This window comes from Temnothorax curvispinosus, unplaced genomic scaffold, assembly GCF_003070985.1.
Source record: "Temnothorax curvispinosus isolate PA1 unplaced genomic scaffold, ASM307098v1 QBEX01003323.1, whole genome shotgun sequence".
Taxonomy (NCBI): Eukaryota; Metazoa; Arthropoda; class Insecta; order Hymenoptera; family Formicidae; genus Temnothorax; species Temnothorax curvispinosus.
In genome coordinates this window covers 320,110-347,769 of record NW_020213103.1, presented here as the reverse complement: position 1 = coordinate 347,769, position 27,660 = coordinate 320,110, and the positions used below count along the sequence as shown (strand labels likewise).

Here is a 27,660-nt window from a genome sequence, read left to right as displayed (position 1 = left end):
GCCAGTTTGTATCAAGTGTTTACACTTGATACAAACTGGCGCTAGTAATGTGGCGTTTACTGGCGGTTATTGGCCAAAGCATATAACCTCAATTTGGAGGTTATATGCTTGCTGTCATTTACTGTGTGTTTAATAAATGTTAAATATTTTCCATAGTATACGCCAATCACTATGTAAATACTTGTGAGTTTGCTAGTCGGTTCTGGCGCCAATGAATGCCAGTCAGTTGGCGCCACTAATCATTGCGTGTGAAAACCGGCCTTTACATTCATATGAAATGCATTTTAGCAAAAGCAGACAGAAACTTTTAATTAAAAAATAAAATAAAAATACGTGCGTTAAGATGTATATTAAATACACATTTCTTCTATCAATTAATACTTTTATTACGGCTGTTTTAATAGCTCGTCTACTTTTGTCAATATCATATTAGAACGTTATTATTGGAAATATAAAAATCAGAGTTTCATTGTCAGAGAAATAACTTTTTAATTAATTCGCGTAACATTGCGCAGGAATAGATCTCGTTCTCTTCGTATCAATATGGACGTTGGATTCGCTCGAAGGAATACATCTGGCCAATGGAAATGCGAGCAAACACGAGCTTCTGCAGTTACTAAGGTACAAGTTTGTGTAACTATAAGTGTTACCGGTGGATGGAGTCGGATTGGACCAAGCCGACTTCCTTCACCGGTCCATGCTCTCTCTCTCTCTCTCTCTCTCTCTCTCTCTCTCTCTCTCTCTCTCGGCTTTATGCGAGGTCATTTCCGGCGTTCTAAAGCGCAAGAAAACACGGGTGTACTCGCCAGCCTAATCAAATCCTCCTTTTCTTTCATCTTCGCGTCGTACATTCGCTGTAATCTCTCGAGTTGCTCGCGTGAGTTCTGCAGCTGCTGCATTGCCTCCTTTAAGGCCATTTCCTTCTGTTTCAGCGACTCCAACGCGATCTGCAGTTTTTCCCGTTTCGGTGCCACGATCCTGCAATGCATTGTAAAAGTATAATCAAATTTTTGACGACGGCAGAGTGACACGGCGCAACTAATGGAATTAATTAATTAAACAATAGCATACAATTGTTACTTTAAAGATCCGTTTTACATATTATATAAATATATCAGATCATCAGATCTAAAAAAAGGAAAGGAGAAACTCGACAGATACATATTGAAAGTTACCTCTTGTTTCGAATGAGTTACCTGTATAGCTTGCCATAATTTTCCATAGCTATCACCCACATGCAAAGTGACTTAGCTGCAGCAGACACCACGCCGACCTTTATGGGATCGAATTCGGGATTGGACGTGTACTTGGCTATTGTTCGTAGAACTCTGTCCGATATATGATCTTTGTCGAAGTCACGAAGCTAGAAATCAGATCGGAGCGAGTTAGCTCGTGGAAATGAATAGACTTGTCAGTCGCAATATTGTCGCTCACTGTGTTAATGAAGTTCACGTCGCTAAGTTGGCGCTTCGCTTCCGCCCACGTAGGTTCCGAGTTCTTTAGGATCATCACGGCTTCCATCACCATCTCGACTTTCGGCGGCGGATGCGTGAAAGATTTTATTTCAGATAAATCTTTCTTGCTCAAAGTTTCCAACGCCTAAAATAATCCGTCATTTCTTTGTCACATAATGTTCCGTTTAAATCAAATTTTCAAATATATTTGGTCCTTTGGAAAAAATCTTTTGATAAAATAACTTTCTAAATAGACGATTATATCTTTTTCTCCGTTCTCCTGCTTTTCATTGAAAAGATATATTTTTCGACAATAAAAATTTAATTACCGAGTAAAATCCTTTTATTCTTGACCGCCTATGATCTATGTGATTCAAAGTTATTGTTATTTCAACATTAAGTATTCATAGTGCCGCAATACCGAAAGGACTAAATTGCTTAATTAAACATTACATAAATTAACAACTAATTTTATAAAAAATAAATGAGACGAGAGAAGATAAAAAAAAATAATGATCAGAAATTCTCTAACATTGTTTAAAATTGGACGATGCTCTTAAAAGGAATAATTCGGTAACGACCTTGATGGCCTCGTTCAAGGCAGGTTCGACGGTCGCCAGGTCAGCCCTCGCAAGCTCCTCGAGGTTCTTGCATTCCTTTTGCTCCTCGGCGATACGAAGCGATTTGGCGGTGATCTGTTTTTGCGTTTCATCAGCGTCGTGGCTTTGGTTTACTACGCGCGTTGCAAGTGTAGCACGGTTAAAAGCGGCGAACGATGCAGACGGATACCGTATGATTAATTAAGTGCGCGAGAGGAAAGTTGGAACCAGCGTGAGCGTTAAAAGCAATAAGTTTTTATAGATTAATCTGATAAACGCCACTGATAATATATCACTGTCGCGCGCGCCGTGTACCTATCGTTACGAGGAATTCTTCGCACTCCCTCGTAGATTTATGAACTTGCTGCTGAGTGACTTCGAGCTCCGCCGCCATTTCTTTAACTTTCACCCGGGTATCGTCGATCTTCGAGAGGCCGCCGCGAAGTTTGTTCGCTTGATCTGCTAAATCTTGTCTCTTTTTTGCCAGCATCCTGCGTGATTCGAATACGACCACCGTTATATTTTTGTCGAAGTTACCGAGAATACCGCAGTAAATACTGTGCTATTTATATATTAGCTGCAATTACGTTGTCTGGTCTTAAAATATAGAAACCGCGTATCTATGACGCGGTATCACGTTTGTTCAATGCTCACTCTTTATAACCGACCACCAGCTCGATAAAATTCACGGGAGTCACGTAATTGTAACGCTTCATTTCAGCGGCCATTCTGCGAGAGAACTGGGACACCGTGTCGTGGATCAAAGAGAACGATGCTGCAATTCCATCGCGCATTCGGTCCTGCAATGGCGGCAATGGTATGGCCGTTGCGGATTGTCGCGGTTCCTGCAGAAAAGTGCATTCTCGTAACGTTCGCGTTCGTTACGTATAAATTTTTTAACCAGCTGCACTCCTCTCTCTATCCTTCTTTCGCGCACACACCGGGCCGAGCGTAATAAAATGGTTCCGTTATAAAATGCATTCATTTTATGCCAGGATTAACAGTCGATCCCTTATGATATGCATATTCGTTTCATCGTCTAATATTCTCTAAATTAAAACCAACTGCATTTAATACATGATTATTTCAGATGCGTGATTATCCATTCCGTCGAAATTTTTACTCGGTGATATTATGACGAGAAAGTATCTTCGTTTTGTGATATTAAAAAGGGGACGTAACAGCACCGAGAATCATAAATGCATTTAGACTAAAAGCTGCATGAATAATAAATAATCTAGAAATGGGGACGCCGTTTAAGAAGAGATTCTTATACAGAAACGAAGAAAACTCATTACGGTAGTTATATTAAAAATATAAAAGAATTTTATGGAATTATTGATGACGGTAGAACATTTGTTTGATGCCAATTAAAGTATTTGCCTATAATTGTAACAATACTTGTGCGCATCTTCCGTGCATCGCGCGCTTCTCGATACAATTTCATTCGAGGGACCTGGCATAAAACAAATACAAGGCATTCCCGGAGATCTTGATGAATTATGAATATCAAAAGCATTTTCGAGGAATCCGAGCGACCAATCTCAGCCTCGGCCGACGGGAAGAAATGCGCCAGACGTTCGTATCATCAGGGGGCAAACCGTAGATGGGAAAATAATCGGATTCGCTGAAATGGTCGGCAAGAAGAACGGGAGCGAAACGGGGGGGAATGGAAGATTGGTGGTAGGAAACGCGCGTTGATCGTAAGAATCGAATCGAATGGAATCGATCGCGCGGAAAGGGGAAGGGCGTACCCACCACTTTATTTTCGCCGGTGATAGTGAGCGTCAGATTGAGATTCATGAGGAACTTGTTGCCAACTTCGAGGAGAGCTTCTCTCGGCCATTCCAAGAACCAATCGATGGTCGTGCAATTGATCAGGGAAGGGTACTGCCGTAATCTGTTCCTGAAGGCATCGCCGATCGGGCTCATGCACAGGATCAAATGCATATTGGCACGCGCCCTCTCGATCAGGAAGGAATATACTGTCTCAGTCGTTGGTGTCTTTCCAGCCTTTGTTACTTCCCTTGATAGTTTATATTTAATCTGAGAAACAAAATAAATGTCTTTCTGAAATAGCTCGCTCCTGTATTAATTAATTTTATTTTCGCCGAGTTAAATCGTTAGACAAACGCAATTTATAGCGACATGAGAGTATTTAAACTGCCTCAACTGCTGTGCGTATATCTCTGTACATTTTCACTTTTAAATTACTCTTGATATGTGTAATATAGCTATTTGTTCACATTATTTATGTAAATTTATCTTTACTCCTTATTTACACAGTTTATAATTACAAAAGGATTATCTCTGATATTATAAAAAAATTATGGGAATAATACATTTTCCGTATTTATTTTAAAAGCAATAGTAAATATAAATATATTATTGTGAACAATACTGTAAACATAATCTCCAAGTTTTTATATTTTCTAATATTTTTAAGACCACTTAGTTTTATAATAGGAAGTGATTAATTCTCTTGCTTTATGAAGCGATAATTTCAGTAATTTAGTGGATAATATTGTATTAATCAGCAAAGCGATATACGTTTACATAATATTGCATAATATTTTTAATGTCATTAAAACATTCTTGTGTTTTTAATAATATAAAATATCTTTCAAGCGTTTCCAAGGTATATATCCAAGGTATATTTTATGATATAAGAATAGTAAGAAGAATATGAGACAGGGAATAATTAAACGAGATATAAATTTCATGGAATTGAAAATGGTACTTCTGTTATCTTTTTAATTTAGCTGATTTTCTTTTCCGAGAGAAAACGCCCTATACAGAATAACGCGGATTATATACGAATGGAGATGAAATGACGGTGATGGTGGAGCGTATTAACCGACTTACGTCCTCTATTTCGTCGCTCTTGTAGAGATTAGCCACTTCGCCGGTACTCAGCATATTGTTGACAATCTCCAGAAACTGCTCCTCTACTACTTGAGTATCATTGAAGAGGAAACTGGTCGGTTTGTTCTCCACCCCGGTTATTGAGTACAGAGTCTTGAGATCCTCACGAAATTCCGGTGTTCTGTATTGCGCCGTAACGGCAATTTGATAAATGGCCAGATCGCACATGTAACTGCCGATACGCGAAAGTGATTGTCTGCCGCTACCACCGATTCCAACCAGAAGAATATTACCACGGGGCTGCAAAAGGGACAAATCTTGAACTTATGACGATACTTAAATTAAACATAAAATATTAAATTTAATAAAAAATATCGTGATGACATGTAAAGCTGTAACAACGTAATTCTTCTTTGTACTTCATCTTTGTATCTCTCAACAACATATCGTTGGATAAAATGTAATTGTTATGCGGCACCGCCATGTGAATTACAAACCTGCGATATTACACGAACGATGCGACATACATGTTCGATCGCGTCGCGAAACAGAACGAGATCGAGGCGCACCACGCCGGGAGAAACATTGTACTCATCCATCTGTTCTTCCACGTAGCGCCTTATAGCACCGATATCAGAAAGGTCTTCGTATATATCCCAGGCATTTATGAAACTGCCTATAGATATTGAGCTTAAAGTGTCTCGGATATTCGAAACGTATCAAAACCAATAATAAAAAAATGATAATAATTAGATGTGTGTTAGTTATTAATATTAATAAATGGTGAACAAAGTACATCAATGTTAAAGATAAAGATATTGCGCGCGTTTACCGAAAATAGGGCATCTCTTCTCCGGGCAGACGTTATGGAAGGTCAATTCGAAGTACTTCCCAAGCTGATCATTCAGCTGAGTCACGAACCACTCTCTGTCCCTGAAAGAAATTGCTCAGCATTTTTTTCTCCCGTATCCCAAGCTAAATTAAGTTAATGCTTCTTGAGCGCTTACTTCACGTCAATAAGCCGATCGCAGAAAACTCGGAAACTCTCGTGGACCCACAATCGTAGAAAAGTCTGCCTGGAATACTGATAGTCCTTATGGCTGCGCAGCAGCCCCTGGAAGACCTGTCGACGATCGATACTAATTTTTGTATCCCGTTATCAGATTACTTTTCGCGAAATTACCGCCAATTGCTTGTCGATTTTTAATCTTGATACGCTGTTTTACCTTCGAGATATCTCGCAAATTAAATAAGTAATGCATCTTTGTAAGAGTGGGAAGCATCTTCTGGGCCACATGATTGTATAGATCGAGCGAGGCAAACGTTATTTCATTTGCTGAGAAGAAAACACCATTTCATGCAATTTTATACAATTATCAATTATGTTCAACGGGGATTACTTTGCGCTTACATATCCCTTTCACTTCAGCATGAAATTCGGACAGCTGTTGGTTCAACATCGTGCCGTAAATCCTTATAATTTGCCTTTCATTTGGAAAAGTCATGTTAATGACGTTGAATTTCGTAACCAATCGATTTGTGATGACGTTGCGGCCTCCACCGGGTGGTCCCATCGCAGCTATTAATTGTATCTTCTCAATGTATTTCCTCATTTGCTTCTGACGGTCGTACCTGTCAATAACGTTTTATACATTTGTTGCAACAGATTATTTCAACATATATTTCTCGCGATGTTTTTGCTACATTTGTTATGCTTCATTTACTGTTCTTTTCCAGGTTTTTTGTCTGTTACGTTTTCTTGTAAATATTTTGCATATAATTTTACCAAAATCCATAATCGATCCATTGGCGAATCAATTCCAACGGCGGTTGCGATCCGTATTTGTCCTTCATGGGCATATTAAAATCGTCCATGACAGTGATCATAATCTTACCGCCTGTAGGAACATAAACTCCTTTCTTCCGTTTCTCCAGTCTACTTTCTATTGCATCCTGAACCAAGAGAGTCAATGTAAAACGTTCATTCAATATTTAAGACTATTATCCATTCAATATATTCCGAGTCTTACTTGTACGTTACCGGATGTAGTTTGGGCCGACATATTTACAAGCAGAACAGCGTATTTCGTGTCGTCTAGAAGCTCAAGTATCGACTGGATAATAGACGTTTTTCCTGTACCCACTGGGCCCACTACGAGCACCGGAAAACCATTCGATAGAAGAGAACTTACGATGTAATCGTATCGTATCGTGTCTACGGTGGGTACTATTATCTTGTAGAATGGTACACTGTAAATTGAGTCAAGGATATATGGGAATCCGTTAGGGGATGTGGTATAATAAGCTATTGACGCTTAGCAATTTTTAAATTGACAGATATAATTAAATACGATATAATTTGAATTATTTGATTTGAGTATCTATATATGATTTAAAATATGGAATTTACAATAAATTAAAAATATCCTAATTTTTATATGATTCTGTTTTATTTAAATTATCTAATTTAATATCATAAATTGTAGTTGACCAAAAATACCAAAAAATTATAATTTATCAATAATAAAGTGAAACAGGAGATCAATGTAATATATATTTAATTATAGAAAAATATTATATATACGGTCCAGGCTGGATTGTGTAATAACCTAATAATAATATCGTGTGAATTTTGTATACTTTATTCCAAATTCAGTGAACTGCGTGCCGATATTTTGTTGGTCTTTTAAAATATAGCTTCTTGTTGGAATAGTAAATCCGCAATTAATAATCGATTTAATTAAGTATGTGGATTTTTTGTTTCAACAAAGAGCTGTGTTTTAAAAGTTCGACAAAAAATCTACGCACAGTTTATTGAGTTTAGAAAAAAATATACAAAATTTACACAATATTGTTAGGCTATCGAGAGCCAGTCCAAACCGTAATTGGCATTTTCTCTAATTGATTATAATTTATCCTGCAGCTTCTGAGAGAACAAGAGACGATTCGAAATTTTCTAGAAAAAATTAGAATGGCACTCGTGACATACTAATTGAATGTGTTATTATCGCTTACTCGGCTTGAAATTTCCATGCGGGCGATAATTTTTCCTCCCATAAAATAAAAGTACGCAGACGCGCATCCACGTAATACTCGTATACTGTGTCCCGTAACGGAAAGAAACTTTCAATTTCCCTTATGAATTTATCCATTTTCTGGCGACCGTCCTCGTTGACCGAGGCGCACAGTGACCATATCATGCTGCAACGTAGAACTGAATGTAGTTATTTAGTGCTCTCAAATACTATTACCATGTCATTAACTCAGAACTTGTAGTTTAATACGACTTGCAAACTACCGGAGAACAATATCAGTGTCACTTGGAAATGTCCAGGAGCAACTATTAATATTCGAACCCGCGCCGCTTGAATACTGACTGCGAATTTGTAATTTTATCTCGTCGAAGCGCAGTTGTCGCGTCTCATACGGTTCCCCCATCAAGATGTATTAAAACAAAATTTTTAAGAGGCTTGACGTACCAAAAGAAAAACCATATTTTACATATGTTGGAGAAAGCGTCGCGATCCTCGCCTAATTCCACGCCGTTTTGCGGCGTCGCGAGTACTTCGAGAAGTTTGCAGAGCGATTGAACGGCGTTTAATTCGGGGACAGGCACGAGTTCCTCACAATTTCGCCGCTTAAATCCTAGCGTAACGTTGACGCGGCTCTCGAACAATCGATTCATCTGATTGAAAAGTAATAAAACTATTACGTTTTATCGGGCCGCGATGGATTATTCGTTCTCACCTCTTCGATGAACTCCGGTTTCGCTTCGTACTTTTGCAGCCACGAATCGACGTACGGACGCCAACCGAGATTCTTGTAATCATTATAGATCATGCCCGCTCTGGAGACGGTCGCGGGAGAGGCGGTGGCCAGGTCTTGCACCTCGAAAAGCAACGAAACTTGGTCGGGCATGACGATACGATCGTTATTTACCAGCGTCAGTACCTTAAAACGCAATGTTTTTTTTATTTTCAGGAAACGCGCCAGTTAGCCTTATGCAATTTCATCCTAAGGAGAAGTCAAAGGATGGGTGAAGTATACCTTGTTGTCATCCATGACACTGTTCATGTTCTCAATCCAATCAACGTCCACAGGGCCATCAAAGAGGATCCACTTTTCGTCGGCGGTATCCTCTATCAAAAGAGCGTTGAGCTTTAGAGTAGCATGTTTTCCAAGCATAAATCGCGTTAGCGAGAAAGAAACAGGTTTCCATCATAATAATCTTGCTCATATTCTTTCTTCCTTCCGGTTACTTATTATTCATAATTATCAAACCGTGGGCAATATTTTTATACCATCTAATTGGTACGTGTTGCGAAACAGCACTGAGATATTATTTTGTACATTTTTATAAATACATATTTATATCATATTTGTAACGAGTATGTCTTGTAAAATTTGCATATTTATGAATTCGCGGTTTTTTTTTAAATTTTATGTAAAAAATATACCTTGTGATTCTAATAGATACGTCTTGATCATAAAATCTATCTTAAATGTTTCATATAAATGATTGGATTTGCTGCTCCTTAGCGTCTAATATACTTATTACATCACACATATTACATTGCAATCAATCAAGCGCTTTACCAGAACAAGTTTTCCGCATGATGGACGATATCACTCCGTCGAGCCATTCTCCGGTGGAAAGATTGTACTCGCCGTAGAGTTCACCGAGACTCAGTGCCTTAGGATTAATGGGATGTACGTGAACGGTGTTAAAGCCCGGCTTTCCATCGCTCTTCATTGTCGTCATCGTATTCTGCAAAATCTTCCATGTTGCGGTTTTTGCGGTGTTTGACGCGCCGACGATCATTGTTGAGTGACGCGAGCTCTTCGTCTCGTACAGTTCAATAACTTTCGTCACTATCATGGGAATTGGCTGTAATCCGGATAATTTAAAGCTAGCTAGATAATTTATCCGGCGATTAATCTGAACGATTTCTATAATTATATGTTTGCTAACGCTGGGGATTAAATTCTAATGATGATTCAAGGAAGATATCTAGCTTAATACATATAAATTGATATTTGTAAGCGTTGGATCAGCATGAATAATTTCTCGATAAATACTCGATAAATGTCCTTAAGACCACGACATAAAAAATGCGAACGTTGGCACCTTCCAGCAAGCGGAGTTGCGTTATATCCTCCCTAAGTAGATTACCTGCAGCTTCAACTTGATTGCCTCGCTGGTTATATAACTGATAATTTCCTCGTAATCCATGGTTGGTACGTCTACGTTGGGGAAAAGATCTGTGGTGATATCGAGAAATAGCGGTAGGTCGTCCGAGGTAAGCTTGGCGACATTCATGTCTTTCATGGCGAGAATAATTATCTAGATAACATTCAACTTGGTTGATACAAGTTTATGACGTCCGTGTAGTATAAAAAAATGTTGCGTTTCCGTCGCTTTGAAAATATTTCACGTAAAAACGTAGTAACAAGAAATATAACTTAAACTTCATCTTCCCTTAATTTTTAAGCAAAATTTTATCGCGTTGTATTTTGAAATAACGAAAAATACTAAAATTATCTCACTTGTTAGAGATTAAATCGTTTTATAAAGTAGTCACCTCCTCATCGGGCAAATTGGAATACAATCGTTTCTTTTTGCCAGCGTATCGAGTCAACGTTACTATACCTCGCAGACCAAAGTCGTAATGGTATTGCTTACTAAGCTGCTGCTGGGCGAGAGAGTATAAAGTAGAAATCTACGAAGTAGAAAAGCATTATGCAGAATTTTCAGCAAATTCTTTTCAGCAAATTAAAATAATATTAAAATTTCTTCACTAATAAATGAAATAAACACTTAAAAGTTATTGGCCATGGTAAATAAAAAAACTTAAAAATTGTTTAATAAATTTAATAGTACCACATATTATATCATTATTACTTTTAATTTACGAAATTATTTACAATTAAAAGTTGCTTAGAATTGCGAGTAACCTTTCTAGCCAATGCGCGGGTGTCTCGAAACCCTTCGCCGAACAAGTTGATTTCGGCAATCATACTACTATCCGGCACCATCATCGAGATTGGTCGGAACATAGACTTTAAATTGTCTGGAAGCTCGGTACGTCCGGCGTAACCAGGATTCATTGTGATGAAGATGCCGCAGGTGTGTACCAGGGTTGTAGCGGCGCCGTCGAGAATGAATCTCGTAAGTCTCTGAGCGAGAGCGGTCAGTATCGATAGGATCTGTTGCGCCACTACTGATAAAACTTCGACGTTAATTCTGCGATTTAAAAAAATAGGTGTTTTTAAAAGATTTTTCTCTCTATCTGTCTTTTCATTCGTAGTTTCTTTCATTTGCGTCATGTGGTAATAAAACCATTCGACTAATTAGTTTCGCACGGAAAATGAGAATGAAAGAAGCAATTTTTATATGTTCTATGATAATTAAGTAGTAAAATAAATGTATAAGTTATCTTTTTTTTTATTATATACAATATTAGAATTTTGTTAATCATGCGTTTTGAAGAGATACGATAAAGTTTATGACGTTTCTATTTGCGGAAACGGTATTTGGGTTTCAAGAGTATTCACCGATTGAATTCGTCAAAGCATCCCCAGGCGCCGGTTTGCGACAGTCCAGAAAATAATTTGCCCATACTTTTATAGTCCAGTCCTTCCGAACAATTTTGCACGATTACGTTGAAGCCCAGCGCTTTTCCCAGGTCCTTTACCGTTTCAGTTTTTCCGGTACCAGCAGGTCCCTTTGGGCTACCGCCGCGATACAAATGAAGAGCCGTTGTCAACGTGATGTAACATCTGTATGTGATATAAATGCGAAGAGTTATTTCATTAATTAATACGTGACATATGTAGAAATGGAAAATTAACAGACGAGAACGCTTTAAATATAATCCGCGATTACGAAATCGTACAATTATTATATTACTTTGTGCGTATTTTAATGCGCGCTTCAAACTGTTCGACAGAAGGGCAATTTTACGTATATATATCGTCGTGTTATATTGAACGCAAGGATTATGTTTCTGGCCCGTATGGGCGCGACGAGGATCTTCATGCAATTTACAGCGTATTGGCGAAATATCTCGACCATATCAGACCCGTATTTCGGGAACACAGCTGCAATTTTGGCATTCGATTCGAGGAATACATCAGAGGAGAGTGTGCATATGCTCCAACGCGGTTTGCGATTTAATGCGTCTATTCGAAACACAGGCGGACAGTTCATCTACCTTCGAAGAAATGGGGCGCAGGGCGACTACATGGAAGGCACGGAAGATTGAGAGTCTCCTGCATACTCGGAAGTGGAGTACCGTTGTCTTCTTTCCGTAAGACAAATCCTTGGGACTGCGAGAGCGGACAAACGTATCGAGATGGCAATCGTCGTCTATAAATTAAAGCAACGAGAGAGCGGTAGCCTTTTATCGCGATTAAATCGATACCATGTTAAGCAGCGACGGGCGGGATGTCGTTGCTTGCTCCGGCGTTACACGTTTACCCTTTGATGTCGCGCGCGGCGCGCGAAGTACCCTCCTTTCGAGGCCGCTCTTGAGATCGCATCGCATTGTCATTACACCGCATATTACGTCGAGGGCTGTGTCGAGTTATATGGCCACGCATATATCCGCGATATTATGCGCCGCCTCGACGACCGAAATTGCTGCGCGAACTCTACGCGTGAGCGCGACAAGCGTTTTGCGAAATTTGCTATAGATATGATTAATTTGAAGCATACCGTAAATATGTATAATATTTTTTACGGCGTCAGCAGTTTTACTTTTTAAATATCTCTCATGAACCTTTTTAACCATTATTCACACATATAATCACTTAATTTATTATTTCAAATAGCGCAATATATTTGTTTCTTTGACATTTTGTATGATTATAATTCTCTCATAATTTGATCGCGTCAGATTTAAGTAGGTATACAAAAGTTTCTCGGAGTATGAAGAACATCTTGCAGCTTGTTTGAATTAAGTGATCATCGTACTGCACCTACGACAACACGTTGTTCCCGCGCTAAGATATAACTAGTTACGTGAAGTATGATGCGCGATAAGTATATCATGAGTTTGCGACCTTGCCTTAATCATGTAACGTGAGCTATTTGATGCGATCAGTATCGCGCGGCAAGTTCCCTCATTAAATACAACGGTGCACTTAAAACTTTACCTAATCGGACATGTGCAGAGCAGCAGCGTCAAGCAATCGCCGTAATCGTCAGCCTCGCTGACCTAACCGGGGTTCAGGGTTGTATTACATTCGCCAATGTGTCGAACAGTAAGCATTACCCACGCCGTCGTGTGTTACCCACGCGCGTGACAGACGAAATTACGGCTGGCCACGATCTGGTGCCAACTACGTGACTAACTATAGCGCACGAGCGATAACCACTGAGAAACTTCTGTTTCAACATTGCTGAACGGGACGGAGTACGGCGACCGACTAAATACGTCGTAACGTTACGTCACAAAGTAATTTTGCAAATGGCTCCGCAATCGAGTGCATATACGTATGCCATTATTCGTATTTACCATACAAATTCACTTGAACGACGTTACATTTTGCCGAGTATCTGCGGTATAAAAAGCCTCGATAAATTTGCGATGTAATGCGTCTCGATAAAATTGTTGTCGATTAATTTCTTTTATAATTAATTAGAGAAGAAAACATTTTTGATCGGGCTAGATCTTGATAGCCTAATAATAATTTTGTATAAATTTTATATACTTTTTCCAACTCAGTAAAATGCGCGCCAATTATTTGTCGGTCTTTTGTTGAAACAGTAAATCCACATACTTAACTCGGGAACGATCATCTAGAATAATTTTTACAATATCGAAAAAAGTGTGCAAATTAGAAATATGCACATTACTTCCTCATCATTACAGATCGCTACCATTGCTCTTATTTTATTTTGCTCACAAAGCTCCTCTTATGAGAAAGCTTGTATTTTATTTGATGCATAATTATTAGTATTTATTATTTTGGCTTCCTCATAGAGAAAGCTTTATGAGCGAAATAAAATAGAAGCAATGGTAGCGATCCGTAATGATGAGGAAGCAATGTGCAAGTTTCTAATTTGCATCTTCCGCAAATTTTGAGATATTGGACTTAATTTTTTTTTTAATGTAGAGTATCATTAAAGGAAGGTTTATTAAATTTGGCGATTATTGGTAAAGGGGTTTACTTTTTATAAAATTTTGAGTTTTTTAAAAAATGTCTGTGGCAGCTCTAACTTCCGCAAATTTTGAGATATCAGGTTATTTCTAATTCTATTAAATTTTTCAGTCTTTTCTACCCTTATTTCATATATAATCCTTTAAGATTTGGTTAATTAGACCCAGCTTTATATGCGAGCAAAGGTCCATATGCGAAGTCCATATATGGACCATATAGCCTGAACTCCCAAAGTCAACATTGATTTGACATTGCGTCAATTGTAAAACCGCATTTGTGCTCTACTAAGCTGACCCTTTTTCAATTCATAAAAAATTTAAAGTAAAAAAAGTGTTCAAATTAGAAACTTAATAAGTAAACAGCCAGCGAGGGAAGTGACGATTTCAAAAGACTCAAATAAATCATTGTCATTGTAAATTATCAGTGTTTTTAGTGCAATACTTTACACATGGACATAGATAATATATGTTTAATATCGATCGCGTAATCCTTTTTTAATATTAAAAGCATATAATATTAACATAAGATGATTCATCAGTCAAAATATATATGTTTTATAAAATGTTTTGCAGATATTTATTGTATATATTATAATGTTTAAACAAATATATGTATAATATAATATTTTTATATAATATAATGTTTTATTCATATATTTTTATATAAATGCTTGAATTTGCTATAATACATATGGCTTTAAAATTAATATCACATTATATTTTAATTAATTGTGAGATATTAAAGTGAGACAAAAAGAGAGAAATCGCCAAATATATTTTTCTTACTCCAACGTAAATCATAAACGTAATTTAATGATATAAAAATAAGAAAGATTCCAAAAATGAGCAATTGATGACAAATATATTAAGTAAAAAATTAATTTTTAGAAGAAAGCCGGTATTTTTCTATAAATTTCATTGTTAAAACTTTTATTAATATCATAATTTTCTAAAATTTGATAGTCTAATGACTAATCTATCCATATTTCTAAAAAAATATTTTTAAACAATTTTCTAAAATTTGTTTAATATTTTAAAATTTTTATAGTTATATGTATTTTTAAAGATAGGACTGTACGATCTGGTAGTTAGGCAAATTTAAATTACCTATTTATATTTCGAATAAATCATGCTTCTCTTTTCGACCTTTGTTGAGCATTATTTCAAACGCGTATTGAGGTAATTTCTGTACCACATTTAGTAACAGACGTCCTACAGTACAAGACGAATATAATGGAATCTCGAACACTAGTGATAGTGATAGTGATGAACAATTTGTGGAGAAATTATTTTATTTCTGTAATCTGTAGGAATATTTTTTGGGTCTAATGAAATAATTTCTCCACAAATTGGGCACTCTGCGAACAGTTGCTCTTTATCTTTAAATTTTCGGAAATAATCGCGTATCTCTTTGAGTGTCACTAGTGTTCGGGATTCCATTATATTCGTCTTGTACTGCAGAACGTCTTTCAACGTTATCCGATGCCCAGTTTTCGCTTCTAGGCTTTTTAGTAATTTTTTCGGGTTTTCAGCGAGATAGGGAACTAGCCTATCGTCGCAACGCCTAACCTAGAGGACCATTCTGGATCAACTGCTTAATTCTCCGAGAACATAAGGGGTCAATTTGACCCTTACCTCGAGTTTTATCGTAAATATCTTGAAAGTATTTTAAAAATTGGCGGACCTGAGGCTTTCTAGCTGTAGTTTGGGGTACTAACTATACGTTAGGATGCTCCCATTGTACAGCGCAATACGCAGTAGGCGTTGGACATTATATAAAGTCGGTGTAGGGTCATTCTGACCCTGGAGATGTACTAAGCGTCGGTTTGCAATAGTGAGCACGATGGCGCATAGTTTGCGGCCACGTGTTCAGAATGTTATAGTAAGTGCCGAGCCAGAACATTTCGATGGCAACAGTTCTTCTGAGGAGGAGGATAATGTGTCAGTACAGTCAAACTAAGATGCAATGTCCGAGTTGCTTGGGTCCGATGTGCGATGAACATCGTGTTTATTTATGTAATAACTGCGCCGGAAGTGAATAAATAATGAAATAATAAAGTATTAATTTTATATAATAAGAAATAAATTTTTCTAAAATTTTTTTACAAAATTTTTCGATTTTTTTACCTTAAAAACCACCTTTGTCATCTAGCAAAATAAATACCTTTTCTTAAAGGTACACTAAAGTACAATTTTTTTTCTTGATTCTACTACATTTCAAGAATATACATGTAAATTTTTAGCCAAAAATATTAAAAATTAAAAAAAAAATACAATTTTTTTCGTAAATTACGTTTTTTTTTTTTTTCAAAAAAATAATTTTTTGTTGAATTTTTTAAATATGTAAATAATTCCAACGGCACTTTTTATTTATATCAATTGATTTAACAATGTTCCAAGTACATCGGGAAATTTTTTCAAGCTGATCGCACTCGTCAATTTAAAATAGTATAGACGATCAAAGTGTGTGTAGGGTCAGATTGACCCAGAGTGTTCTCCGTGAATGAAAAAATAGGTGTGTTCTCGGAGGGTTAACGTCTCTTCCGAAAGACGGAGTCCAGTTTTCTCCGCACGGGAACTGTCTTCTCGTGTGCGAGAGGGTGCAGCTTTTTTTTCGGAAAATTAATTCCATGCTACATGGCTCTAGTGGACTCGAACCCGGTTCCACAGATTATGAATCTGGCGCTCTACCACTAGACCACACTGCTCCCATTTCGTTTATTAAAATAAATGTAATAATAAAACAATTGACTCTCTACATCTGAATCAGTCACTAAAGTATGCCAGTCCAGTGACTTTTCACTGATTCAAATTTAGAGAGGACGCTAAAAAGCATTCAGCAAAATAGATTTTCATCAGGGCTTTCATGTAAATTACAGTCATTTGCAATTCCGATCGTAAATGTACTTACCCAATCCTAATAATAATAATAATTTTTCAATTATTTTGCATATAATTTGAAAAAGTTCGAATCGTTCATATTAGCGTTTTTTTATGCATTATACACATATACAGTTTCGTAACTTATAGATTAGATATTTACTCGGGCGACATTAGTAGTGCAGAAATTCGAATCAGATATAATTTTGAATACCTACAAGAATGATAAATCATACATTTTATATATCTAATTCGAATTTTTGCACTACTAATGTCGACCGAGTAAATATCTAAAGCTATTTAAAATATAGCTTTATTTAATAAAATCTATATACAGCAACTTAAACCTACTATTTACTTATTATATATAGATAATTCGTAAATACTAAAAATTACTGTTAGGAAACAATAAACGGTTCTATGTAATATTTAAATATATATGTTGTTAGTTCTAAAAATGGCAGTATAGTGATATATGTTACAACAGTGACATTTTAAATAAGTAGTCTCTTTTTTTTTATTTTCAATCACACAACATTTGACTGCAGACCAAGCATTTCTAGTTCAATGGATTATGATATGGATCACTTTGTAGAACATCAAAGTCGAAAATCACCTGTGCCTGTTCTCTGTCACCTGAAGAAAGCTTCCTCATAGAGGAAGCTTTGTGATGGTGAAAAAAATTTTTTTCGAGATTTTGATGGAAATAGGTTTAGAATGTTCTAAAATGTCGAAAAATCGTATTAGTAAAAAATGTCCGGAAGTATGTATGTATGTGTGTGTGTGTGTGTATGTACGGATTTTTTGTACACGCATCTACTTCTACAATTTTTTAGATACCGGGTTGAAATTTTTCACACAAATAGAGTATCATAGAAAGTATGTTCTTTTCAAATTTTATTAAAATCGGTTGACCGGTATAGATTTTATTGAAATTTTTTTTTTTAGAAAAGTGTGTTTTATCTTATAGCTTTCTCAATATTTTAGATAGCGATCTATATCTAATTTTATTAAATTTTTCAGTTTTTTCTACCCCTATTTCATATATAATTAATTAAGATTTGGTTAATTAGTTCTGGACTTACAGACGTTTGAAATTTCGGAGATATTGATCGCGTATAAAGCTAAGTCTAATCAACCGAATTTAAAAGAATTATATATGAATTGGGGTAGAAAAGACTGAAAAATATAATAAAATTAGAAATAGATTGATATCTCCAAATTTGCGGAAGTTAAAGATTTCTCTATGAGGAAGCCAAGTGCAAATTTCTAATTTGCACAATTTTTTTATAATTTTTCTTATCTGTATTTTTTCTATTTAAATCACGCCACATTTTAATGCAGACCAAGTACTTCAAGTTCAACGGATTATATTATGAATCCTTCTGCAGAACGCCAAAGTCAAGGTTCACCTAATTTTCCCGTTCAATAATTTGCACAAACTACAGTAGAAACAGGCTCACTTGATGAGTAATTATTCGCTTTGCTTATTTTATGCACTATATATTGTAAGCCCACAACTGTCATTTTTAGCACTTTATAACTTTTATCCTACGTGAGAGCGACAATTTTAACTTTCAGATTCGGATTTAACACGCCAAAATACACAATATTGTTAAGTTTCAGCTAAATCGGTGAGGAGGTTACTATTCTTCAGATTTACCCTTTCGTATAATCCGTGATGTACGTCTTTATCAATTCGACCACTGATTGTGAAATAAAGACATAGATTGTAGGAAGGTTCAAGTTCGAACCTTAGTTAGGGTGATATTTTTCGCAATAAATTCTTTACAGTGACTTAAAAATAATACATATTAGCATTTAAAGTAAAATTGATTAAATCGATTTAAGTACGTGGATTTACTGTTCCAATAAAATACTATGTTTTAAGACCGACAAATAATTGACGCGTAGTTTACTAATTGTGGAAAAAGTATACAAAATTTACACAGAATTATCATTATTAGGCTACCGCAAAGATTTAATCCGAAAATGACATCTTCTCTAATTAATTAAGATTTATCAATTCAGTTTTATTTATAATTGTTTAATTATTTTAATAATAACGTAGCAAAAAGTACCATTCTGTTTTCAGTTTTTAGTTAAAATTGCACAAAATTTTATTTTTATGTCTAATCAAATATTAAATAAAATTTGTCTGAGTATATAAAGATTGTTCAGCTTTTTACGCGAAACAGTTAGGTCGCATAAAAGAATCAAATTTAAAAAAATTAATACTTCCTTCTAAAAAAATTATTTGTTAAGAAAAAGATAAAGGAGAGATAATTAAAATAACGATTGTAATACGAACAAACATGTTATTTAACTTGTTGCAATTAAGTAAAACATTTAGAGAAACATACCGATCTGTCAGCGGAGTTATTACAAGTCTCCCAGTGTTACCCAGGTATTCGTATCCATATACAAAATGAGTGTTTGTTTGTCGGACAACACAATCGTCGATATCCGTATCCCAATAAAATCTTAGCTGCGACAGCCACTCGAAATCAGACACGTCTTTACAATCTGAAAAATTTGAAAAGTTAGCTTCCGTTTTTTCATAATTTCATTTATTTTTTATTTGGATTAATGTGATAAAGAAAGTATATAAAAATAAAGTAGTACAGAAAATGTTACGTAATTCGAAACTCGAAATACTGTTTTACAATATTACAATTATGTGTTACAGAAGGTAGGTATAACAATCTAATTTTTTCTATTTTAAATTTATTTTACGAGATGGAGTAGAAAGATATATGCATTAATTCTGAATGCCGTAATTTTTTAAAAGGAAATTTGAACGTCAATTTAAATCGTAAATCGATTGTTCCTATCTTAATGAAATTCCCAAAAATAATCAACACGTAAAAAATTAAAAAATTATTATGTGTTAAGAAGAAAAACAAGAAAAGCAAGAAATTCTCAAAGCATATTTCTGCAGATTTTATATTCTTCGAAAAAATAAATCCTCGCTGTCGCATATGTATATTTTTCGCAGCATCCTTTTTCGAGATACTATCGATATACAAATTTACGAGAGGGAATGCGCCGGCGTTTCCTCACTATGGCGCATCATATCGCCAACGATATAATGCCAGGACGTGATGCGGTTGCGCATGGTCGTATAAAGTCCGTAATTTGTTGGTTACATCCGTGTATACATTGAATACACGTTAGCAAAACAAACGCGTAGCGAACAATTATTGAATGAAAATAAAAAGAATTAATCGTTGAGATAGTGCATATACGAATCGAGTACGACTCACTCAGTTTGTACATCTTTTCGATGACATCTCTCGCGTGTATCTCAATAACGACGATCGCCTTGAGCTTTAGTCGATCCAGCTTATTCAGATCGCCTCGTATAGCTCCTGAGTATTTGTCTAACGCCTGATTCTGCTTCTTCCTCAGCTTTCGTAACGGCTTCTTTGAGTCTGCCATCCTTAAGTGGGTAAGTCAAACAAAACTAATTAGTCTGTAAAATACATAGACTAACATACGAGTTCGCAGATGCGCTACCTCTTATATAATTTATCAATTTATCTTTATAAAAATTTCCAGAAGACCTTGAGAAAGGCTATCTTTATCCGTACAATATTTTCAAAGATATTGCTAAAGTAATGCGAGAGTATTGTCGCCCTGTTTTTGCAAAATTATTAACATAAGGTTCCTCATGTTCTCGTAAAGTTTACGTGTCAACTTTACGAGAACATGAGATAAGAGTAAGACGACGACGCAGCATTGCGATGTACTTTTAGCAATATTGTTTCTCGCGCCGTCCGACGCATCCAACTTGCCCCTATTTTTCCGACCACCGCACCGCCACCGCGCGCTCTTTAGCGTCCTTTTTCCGAGGCGCCCGTGCAAAGGAAAGGTACGTTGGGCCTCGCGTAACACGAACGTTACGCGGAGAGACCCGGGGCGAGAGGGATTTTATTCGGTGGGTAGGGATACGGTCGTAGGTATGGGTTAAATTATTCGCGGTACGGCTAGTATATGCAAATGAGGGAGAGGAAGAGCGCTGCCCGAGGTGCCGTCGCCGGATCGCACGACGAGACGTAGAATATGCAAAATTTCTCTTATTAGAGTTGCCGTGTCTCCTCTCTCTCTCTCTCTCTCTCTCTCTCTCTCTCTCGGCCGTCCTTTCACCTCTGTGTGAGTTAGCCCTTTCTCACCCTTACATGTCACCATCTCGCCGTCCCGTTCTCTCTAAACTCGTCTCGGTGTCCATCAGAGCCAACCCTCACATTTATCCTGTTTCCACCCTTTCCGAGCCGCCGCGCCGCACCGCGCCGCGCCGTGCCGCGTTGCGCCTTCGGCCGGCTCGGTTCAGCTTCAAGCTCGAGTCAGCTCCAACGGGTCCGCCTGTCCGCCTCACGTTCCATAACTAACGCAGCTAAATTTCTCATAGGCAACCTGGGGGTACTCACTTGCAGTGCAGCAGGGTGCGCGTGCAGTCGCTCGTCCATTGGATTTGAGTGGACGTAATGCTCGACTGGCCCGGCCATTCTTTCACCCACCTGTCGCGTTTCGCAAGCATTTTTCGCAGCGCTGTCCGACACTGCCTCAACACTTCACGCAGAGTCACTCTCATCGCGGCCTCTGCAATTGCCACCCCGCGTTTTTATTCACGCACGCTTCCCGCTGCGAATTCCCACCCCGTCACCTTCTACCCCCGCCTCCCCGTTCTCTCCCGCTCCCCCTCGCGCTATTTCGTTCGCGTATTTTTATCTCTCGCAAACAGAAATCGAAGTTGCACGCTGCCGCGGCCCGGATAATTTACGGGCGAGTCGAGGGCCACGTCGGGATTGAGCATAAATTATGGCCAATTTTCCCGCGTTGGCTTTTATTTACGCAACACCCGAATGTAAACCGTTGTAAACGCCCCTCAGTATCCGCGCGCTGAGCATACCGCAGGATATTGTAAATATTTGATGAGTCCGCGTTCACACGTCGCTGATCTTTCTTCTAGTTTTCCACGACGTGCATACAAAAGAAGTTTGTCGCTTCCATATTTCAAGTGGTAGAAACGCCATTTTCGATTTTGTAAAAAGTAATTTATGGCCTTATAAATTTACGCGTGTATATTTCTTCAATACGCGCACGCGTTCGCGCGAGTAGATTTCGATGAGATAACGGGAAATAGGATTTATGGAGATAATACACCTACACTTGCAGAATGGTAACTACTATGCATCACGAAAGATAATCGGATTTTAAGATTATGACGATGATTGCCGGTCGCTTTCGATATTCTGCATTTTGTTTTATACGGGGTGAGATATTTAATGACGTATCGGTTTGTTATTTATTTTCTAAGGATGCTGTTAAAGAAACAAACTCACCGAGATCGCACAGCCAATACTCAACTTGACCGTCCAAGAGAACCGGCTCGATAAACTCGACGTACTCTTCATCATTCGAGTGCATGCCGTCAGCTACATATTTGCCAGTCAGTGACTGAGGACGGAAGAGTTGCGATATCAAGGATCTCGGGACTATGCGTTTGTGCAGCAAAAAAAAAAAAAGAGAAAAACAAGAGTAAGAGGATGGTGAATACCTTGGCGAGCTTCAAGGACTTGATGTTCGCGAAAAGCTTCCTGATGTGCGACTGCATGAGGTCCGGTCGTTTAGAATGGGCCAGAATCTCCAACATATCGTCGTTCGAGACGAAGTAAAGTCTTGGAAATACGCGACGCTTAGTTTCCAGGTACTGCTCGAGCGCCAGTTGCAACGCCTCCAACTTGTCGTTGAGTTTGTTCAGGACTTCCAGCAAGCCAGCTAACAGGATCGCCGCGTGATGGGGAGCGGAGAAAAAATGCAAATGCTTTCAATAGAATAGATTTACATTATTTTACAGTATGCGTACGCGCGCGTCGGCTCGCCGCCGCTCGATCTTTTATCCTCTTTTACCGTAGTTTCTCTCTCCCTCTCTCTCGTGGGTTTTTTTAACGCTGGAAACGGACAGACGGTTTGTACGTATCCATTTACATTAATACCCAGGCTCGGTTCTAGCTTAATTTTAACTCTAGTTCAATACTCAGAATGATCGTGCACGGTAAATATAAAATGCCTGATTAAATAATCCTTTCTTTATAAATTATACTTCCACAAATGTACTTAGCGTAAACGTTTTTTTGTAAAAATATTGCGTTAAAATTTCAAATAGTTGGAGAACGTTTATAATGCTACAAGAAATTCTCATTTTTTGATTTACCAAATGCAAGCTTTTATTAACTTCCTAAATATTTGTTAAATTAACTATGCTATGCATAATTTAATTGATTTTTAAAGGTATGCGTAAAATGTTACAAAATTATAATATGGAGAATAATGAGAAGTTTGGCGTTAATTCAAGCATGCATACGAATTATAAAATATGCGACAAAGACTTTTACACTTTTAGTGTCATTAAATTCAATAAATCTAATTATTTTAATATTTATTTAATATTTTAATAAATTTAATTATTTTAATATTTTGTTGTTTTTTTTAATGTTTTAATAATACTTATATTATTACTTTAATGTCTTAAATATTTAGTAAAATTATTCTTAATTGGGTAAATAAGACCGTCAGTCTCAAATAGATAATGGGATTTTTGCGGAAATTTACACCTTATTCAGTTATAGTGACATGGCACTCAAAGTTAATAATGTACATATACTTGGTATTATATTCTTTTGTAGATATCAGAATTGTGGAATTGTGGAATACGGTTAAATAATGACTGTTTGAACTTTTTACTGAATATATATAATTAAATTGGACAAATATCCTTGTACGAGTATTTAATAAAAATTTAATAAAAATTTTTCTCTTTAAAGAATTACCGCGCTACGTATACTCATTAAAGTTTTACTTTTGCGTACGCGGAAAAATACGCAATCCGTACGAGTTCTTTTAAAAAATTTAGTTAAATAAATTTTACGATGTTATAATGAACAAATTATTCCTTGAAATCTCTTTAATGACACATACGTGGAATATGAGTGGCTGGCAACGCCAAACCATGAGAAGCCATCCTTGACGTAAGCTCAGCCAACTCGTTTGTCACTTTGTCAAAATCGTCCGTCTCCTTTGGGAGTTGTTTCCTGATGTCCTCGGTGGTGAATATATTGTCGAGATACATGTATCCTCTCTGTACTACCAACACCATTTCCAAAACTTCGCCGATCGTCGACAGTGCCCGCTCCCAGTACTCGACTTCCCGGGCAAATGGTTCTACGAACCTGGGAAAATCCAATATACCCTACTTAATTTAGTGTCATTAGAGATGTAAACGCGATAACTGGTTTTAGCAAGTGTAATGCACCTCGTTGACTTCATGGACGAAAGTTGCACCTGATGATCTTCCAAAGTCTGAATTACGTCGTTTATAGCTTTCAATTTGTATATTCCTCTATCTTTGTACGGAATCATTGTAATCGGCATTACTTCCCAAATATCCTTGATACGTTGGAGTCCCTGAAATGTTTGTCACAGTAAATCCGTGTATGATTATTTTACAAAATACTGCTTTAATATATATTATAACGACTTTTATCATTAGCGACCTACAATTTCAATGGCGAGCTCCATCGTGGCCGCGTTTGAGATTTCGCTAATCTGCTCCGCAAAATTATGCATTTGCATTCTAATAATCGCTTCTAAGGTAAAGTCCTCCGATGTCTCGTCGAAGTCTCGAGCGATCGTATCTTTGACTCGTTTCCAATGTCTCGGTTTTATCGCCGGATTCTTCAGTACCGTTATTAGCGGTAAGGTATGTCGAAATTTATCGACCCTTGATCTAAATATAATGATCTAATATTATACTTTTCAGTATAATTTATGTAAAAGAAATAATTATATCTGTTATATATCTATGTATTTTTTTCAGATTTAAGAAATAAAAATATAAAAGATTTATCATAATTTAAAAACGTAATCTAATTGTAGTGTAATAATATTATATGTTAATAATACATATCAATCTTACTTATGTTAATTGCAAAAATATTAAAAGCTTGTGTTAATAATTGAAATATAAATTTATAAAAATAAATTTATTTAAAATTTACTGGGATAGTCTGTGGATCTTCCACGTAAAGAATACTTTTTCTCCTGTGTACACTGAACAGCGGATTCTTTTGTTTTCTTTTTATTTTTCTTTGTTTACCTAAAATAAGTAAAATTTTTGCCGCTGGAAATTACGCAGCCATTTACACAAAACGTGCACTTTGTTAGTTCTAGAAAGTATTGTCGAAAGGAGTGGTACAAGTATGCTCACGGCAGTTCGCGTAACCCGTGCGCTTTAGCGGTGCAAAGGTTAATAAGCGCTGCTGTGTAACACGTGGGATTAAGCATATTTTGTCCTTTGCGTTATTTCTTGCGAGGTATACTGCATTGGTCTGGAATATGCGTCGCCGCTTATGAACGAAAAAAAAGAGAAGGCTAAAAGCGCGTAATTGTTTTTATTGACAATTGTTTATTCGAAGGTACATATATATGTACCTTCCAAATCGACGGCCTTTTTTTAGATTCCTCGCCCATATGCCACAAAAAATAGCCGGCAAAAAGGTCTATACTCGCTACAATATTCAATATTCGATGTTGCGACCAATTATCAACAATTACTGTCGATTACGTCCCCGCGCACGATCTCTCTCTCTCTCTCTCTCTCTCTCTCTCTCTCTCTCTCTCTCTCTCTCTCATCTTGCTGTCATTTTGAAAAATGGCTATCCATCGTACGGGCGCGCCAGTTTATACGCGGCCGACCAGTTTCTAGTTTTCTAGTTTTCGCGAACCGATAAATTGACATCCGGCTAAAGGATGGCTCGCAAACACTACTTTGCGCTTCGTGAAAAATGCACGAGGACGGACACATATTTGCCGCGCGCGCGTTTGAAATTGGATTACAACTGGGTCGCACCTGGTATTCTCGACGATATCCCAATTCTTTTCTTTGAGCTCCTTGCTGAGTTTCGTGAGTTTCCGGAGGAGGAGATTAGCGGTTGTGTCCATCTCTTCCAATTCTATCGTCCAGAAATTTCCGGTTTTGTAGCGTTCCCAGGCGTCGTTCCATTCGTCCGTCAATTGCCACACCAATTCGATCACTGCTACGTCCTTTCGCGAGTAGAAAAGCGCCAAGAAGTCGAATAAGTACGAGAAAAAGTGCACGAAAATTGTATATACAAGCGACATTTACTTTATCGAGTTGCGCGAGTTCTCTCGAATCCGGGTAATTTATGCCAAAAATCGTCAGCTGTGATTTTAACAGACTTTCCCTGTTTCTCAAAGAATATATTTCCTTCTTAAACACGGCTAACCAATTTAAAGCGTCTGTAACAGCAACATAATAATACAATAACTGTACTATAGATAAAAAAAAGATAATATTCTTATAGATGAACAATACGCCTGGGTAAAACCAATTAATTTGTTCGCGATCGAGTTACTGCATTAGTTCAAACGCTTGTGCCCGACCATACGCGAATTACCATAACGGTTGCTCGTGTGTTTATACAGGCAAAGTTCACGTGAAAAAAACCGATCTGAAATCGACAAACTCATTTCAAACAGTTGGACTTGATGCAAAAAAAAATACTATGAATAAATAGCACGCTTGCAATCTGCAATAGCAAAGGCAATCGTTAAAATTTTTTTTTAATTTTTTGAAATTTTTAGATAATATTACAAATTATTACTTTAACGTGTATTTTTTTTTAACTTTTAACTCGTTATGACAAGTAAATTGTAAAATATTTTTATTAAAACATTTTTGTCCGGTATCCTATACATTTTATGTTTTAATCCCTTTTTCTTTTACTTTCTTCTTATTTAATTTATAAATTGTAAATTTTTATCTAATGTTAAAATTTAAAATAGTGAATATTATTTTATGCAATTCATTGTCACGCAAATGCATTACAGATTGCAAAATACTGCTCAACGCAAGGTATACATTGCCTCGAGGGAAACCGCCTAAAAAGATATGGTAGTTGATTTATGCAGCGACTCGACTTTATCTCACAACGAACGCGGATTTACACATCGGATGAGAGCGTGTAAACCAATTTACCTTTTGAATTCCAGTCGGATGTGAAAGGTCCGGTATCGTTAAATCTGCGCACCAGGGAGGATATATCTTCTTCGAACATCGTCGCATCAGCCAGCAATATTTCTCTAAATTCTTCCTACAATTATGTTGAGACAATATTAATAGTTAAAAGGGAAACCTGAGTTATTATATGAATATTTATACGTAGGAAATTCTCCGAGTCTCTCGGGTTCAATCTCTTTTTTCACAGATAGGTTTTAAATTCGTAACCTGAGGAAAACAGATCTCTGTTCCTACTTGACGAGGGTTAAGCAGCAAGCTAATGGCTCTCATAAAAAATAAAATACTACAACCTTTAAGAAAATGGAAAGGTTTAGAGGAAGCTTATGCTCAGTAGTGGATGAAACCGGGTGTATATACATGTAAACAATTTGAGATTTTTAACATCTAAACATATATCACAATATATTAAAAACGTTGAATTGTAACCCTTTTTTAAATAATAATAAGCAAAACGGCAAGAAATTTTTACATTCTCTTTTTTGCTTTCTGTTATTAACTAATTTTAATTTTATAAATATTTGAATGTTTTTATTGCATTATGTACAGCTAATTTTTAAAATTATATAGAATTTCTAGTAAAGTAACGTCGTTATGTG

At 36.8% G+C, this 27,660-nt stretch overlaps 1 protein-coding gene across 1 annotated transcript in view; it reads right to left on the bottom strand.

The window, feature by feature from the left end:
- LOC112452378 (dynein heavy chain 2, axonemal) overlaps window positions 1-27,660 on the bottom strand; it is a 52,422-nt gene that overhangs the window by 8,211 nt on the left and 16,551 nt on the right. Inside the window, exons 15-49 of the mRNA XM_025012542.1 lie at window positions 27,023-27,137; window positions 26,150-26,283; window positions 25,874-26,067; window positions 24,523-24,751; window positions 24,278-24,429; window positions 23,944-24,194; window positions 22,523-22,743; window positions 22,308-22,422; window positions 21,393-21,564; window positions 20,229-20,404; window positions 19,326-19,488; window positions 11,474-11,698; window positions 10,874-11,162; window positions 10,501-10,638; window positions 10,092-10,262; window positions 9,515-9,806; window positions 8,966-9,057; window positions 8,666-8,869; window positions 8,398-8,603; window positions 7,934-8,119; window positions 6,949-7,168; window positions 6,705-6,871; window positions 6,330-6,550; window positions 6,145-6,254; window positions 5,926-6,041; window positions 5,751-5,851; window positions 5,416-5,594; window positions 4,919-5,218; window positions 3,812-4,099; window positions 2,708-2,898; window positions 2,369-2,544; window positions 2,036-2,187; window positions 1,435-1,599; window positions 1,197-1,363; window positions 807-978 (exon numbers count right to left, since the gene is read on the bottom strand). Coding sequence (XP_024868310.1) covers window positions 807-978; window positions 1,197-1,363; window positions 1,435-1,599; window positions 2,036-2,187; window positions 2,369-2,544; window positions 2,708-2,898; window positions 3,812-4,099; window positions 4,919-5,218; window positions 5,416-5,594; window positions 5,751-5,851; window positions 5,926-6,041; window positions 6,145-6,254; window positions 6,330-6,550; window positions 6,705-6,871; window positions 6,949-7,168; window positions 7,934-8,119; window positions 8,398-8,603; window positions 8,666-8,869; window positions 8,966-9,057; window positions 9,515-9,806; window positions 10,092-10,262; window positions 10,501-10,638; window positions 10,874-11,162; window positions 11,474-11,698; window positions 19,326-19,488; window positions 20,229-20,404; window positions 21,393-21,564; window positions 22,308-22,422; window positions 22,523-22,743; window positions 23,944-24,194; window positions 24,278-24,429; window positions 24,523-24,751; window positions 25,874-26,067; window positions 26,150-26,283; window positions 27,023-27,137 — 6,450 coding nt within the window. The remainder of the gene's footprint in view (window positions 1-806; window positions 979-1,196; window positions 1,364-1,434; window positions 1,600-2,035; window positions 2,188-2,368; window positions 2,545-2,707; window positions 2,899-3,811; window positions 4,100-4,918; window positions 5,219-5,415; window positions 5,595-5,750; window positions 5,852-5,925; window positions 6,042-6,144; window positions 6,255-6,329; window positions 6,551-6,704; window positions 6,872-6,948; window positions 7,169-7,933; window positions 8,120-8,397; window positions 8,604-8,665; window positions 8,870-8,965; window positions 9,058-9,514; window positions 9,807-10,091; window positions 10,263-10,500; window positions 10,639-10,873; window positions 11,163-11,473; window positions 11,699-19,325; window positions 19,489-20,228; window positions 20,405-21,392; window positions 21,565-22,307; window positions 22,423-22,522; window positions 22,744-23,943; window positions 24,195-24,277; window positions 24,430-24,522; window positions 24,752-25,873; window positions 26,068-26,149; window positions 26,284-27,022; window positions 27,138-27,660) is intronic.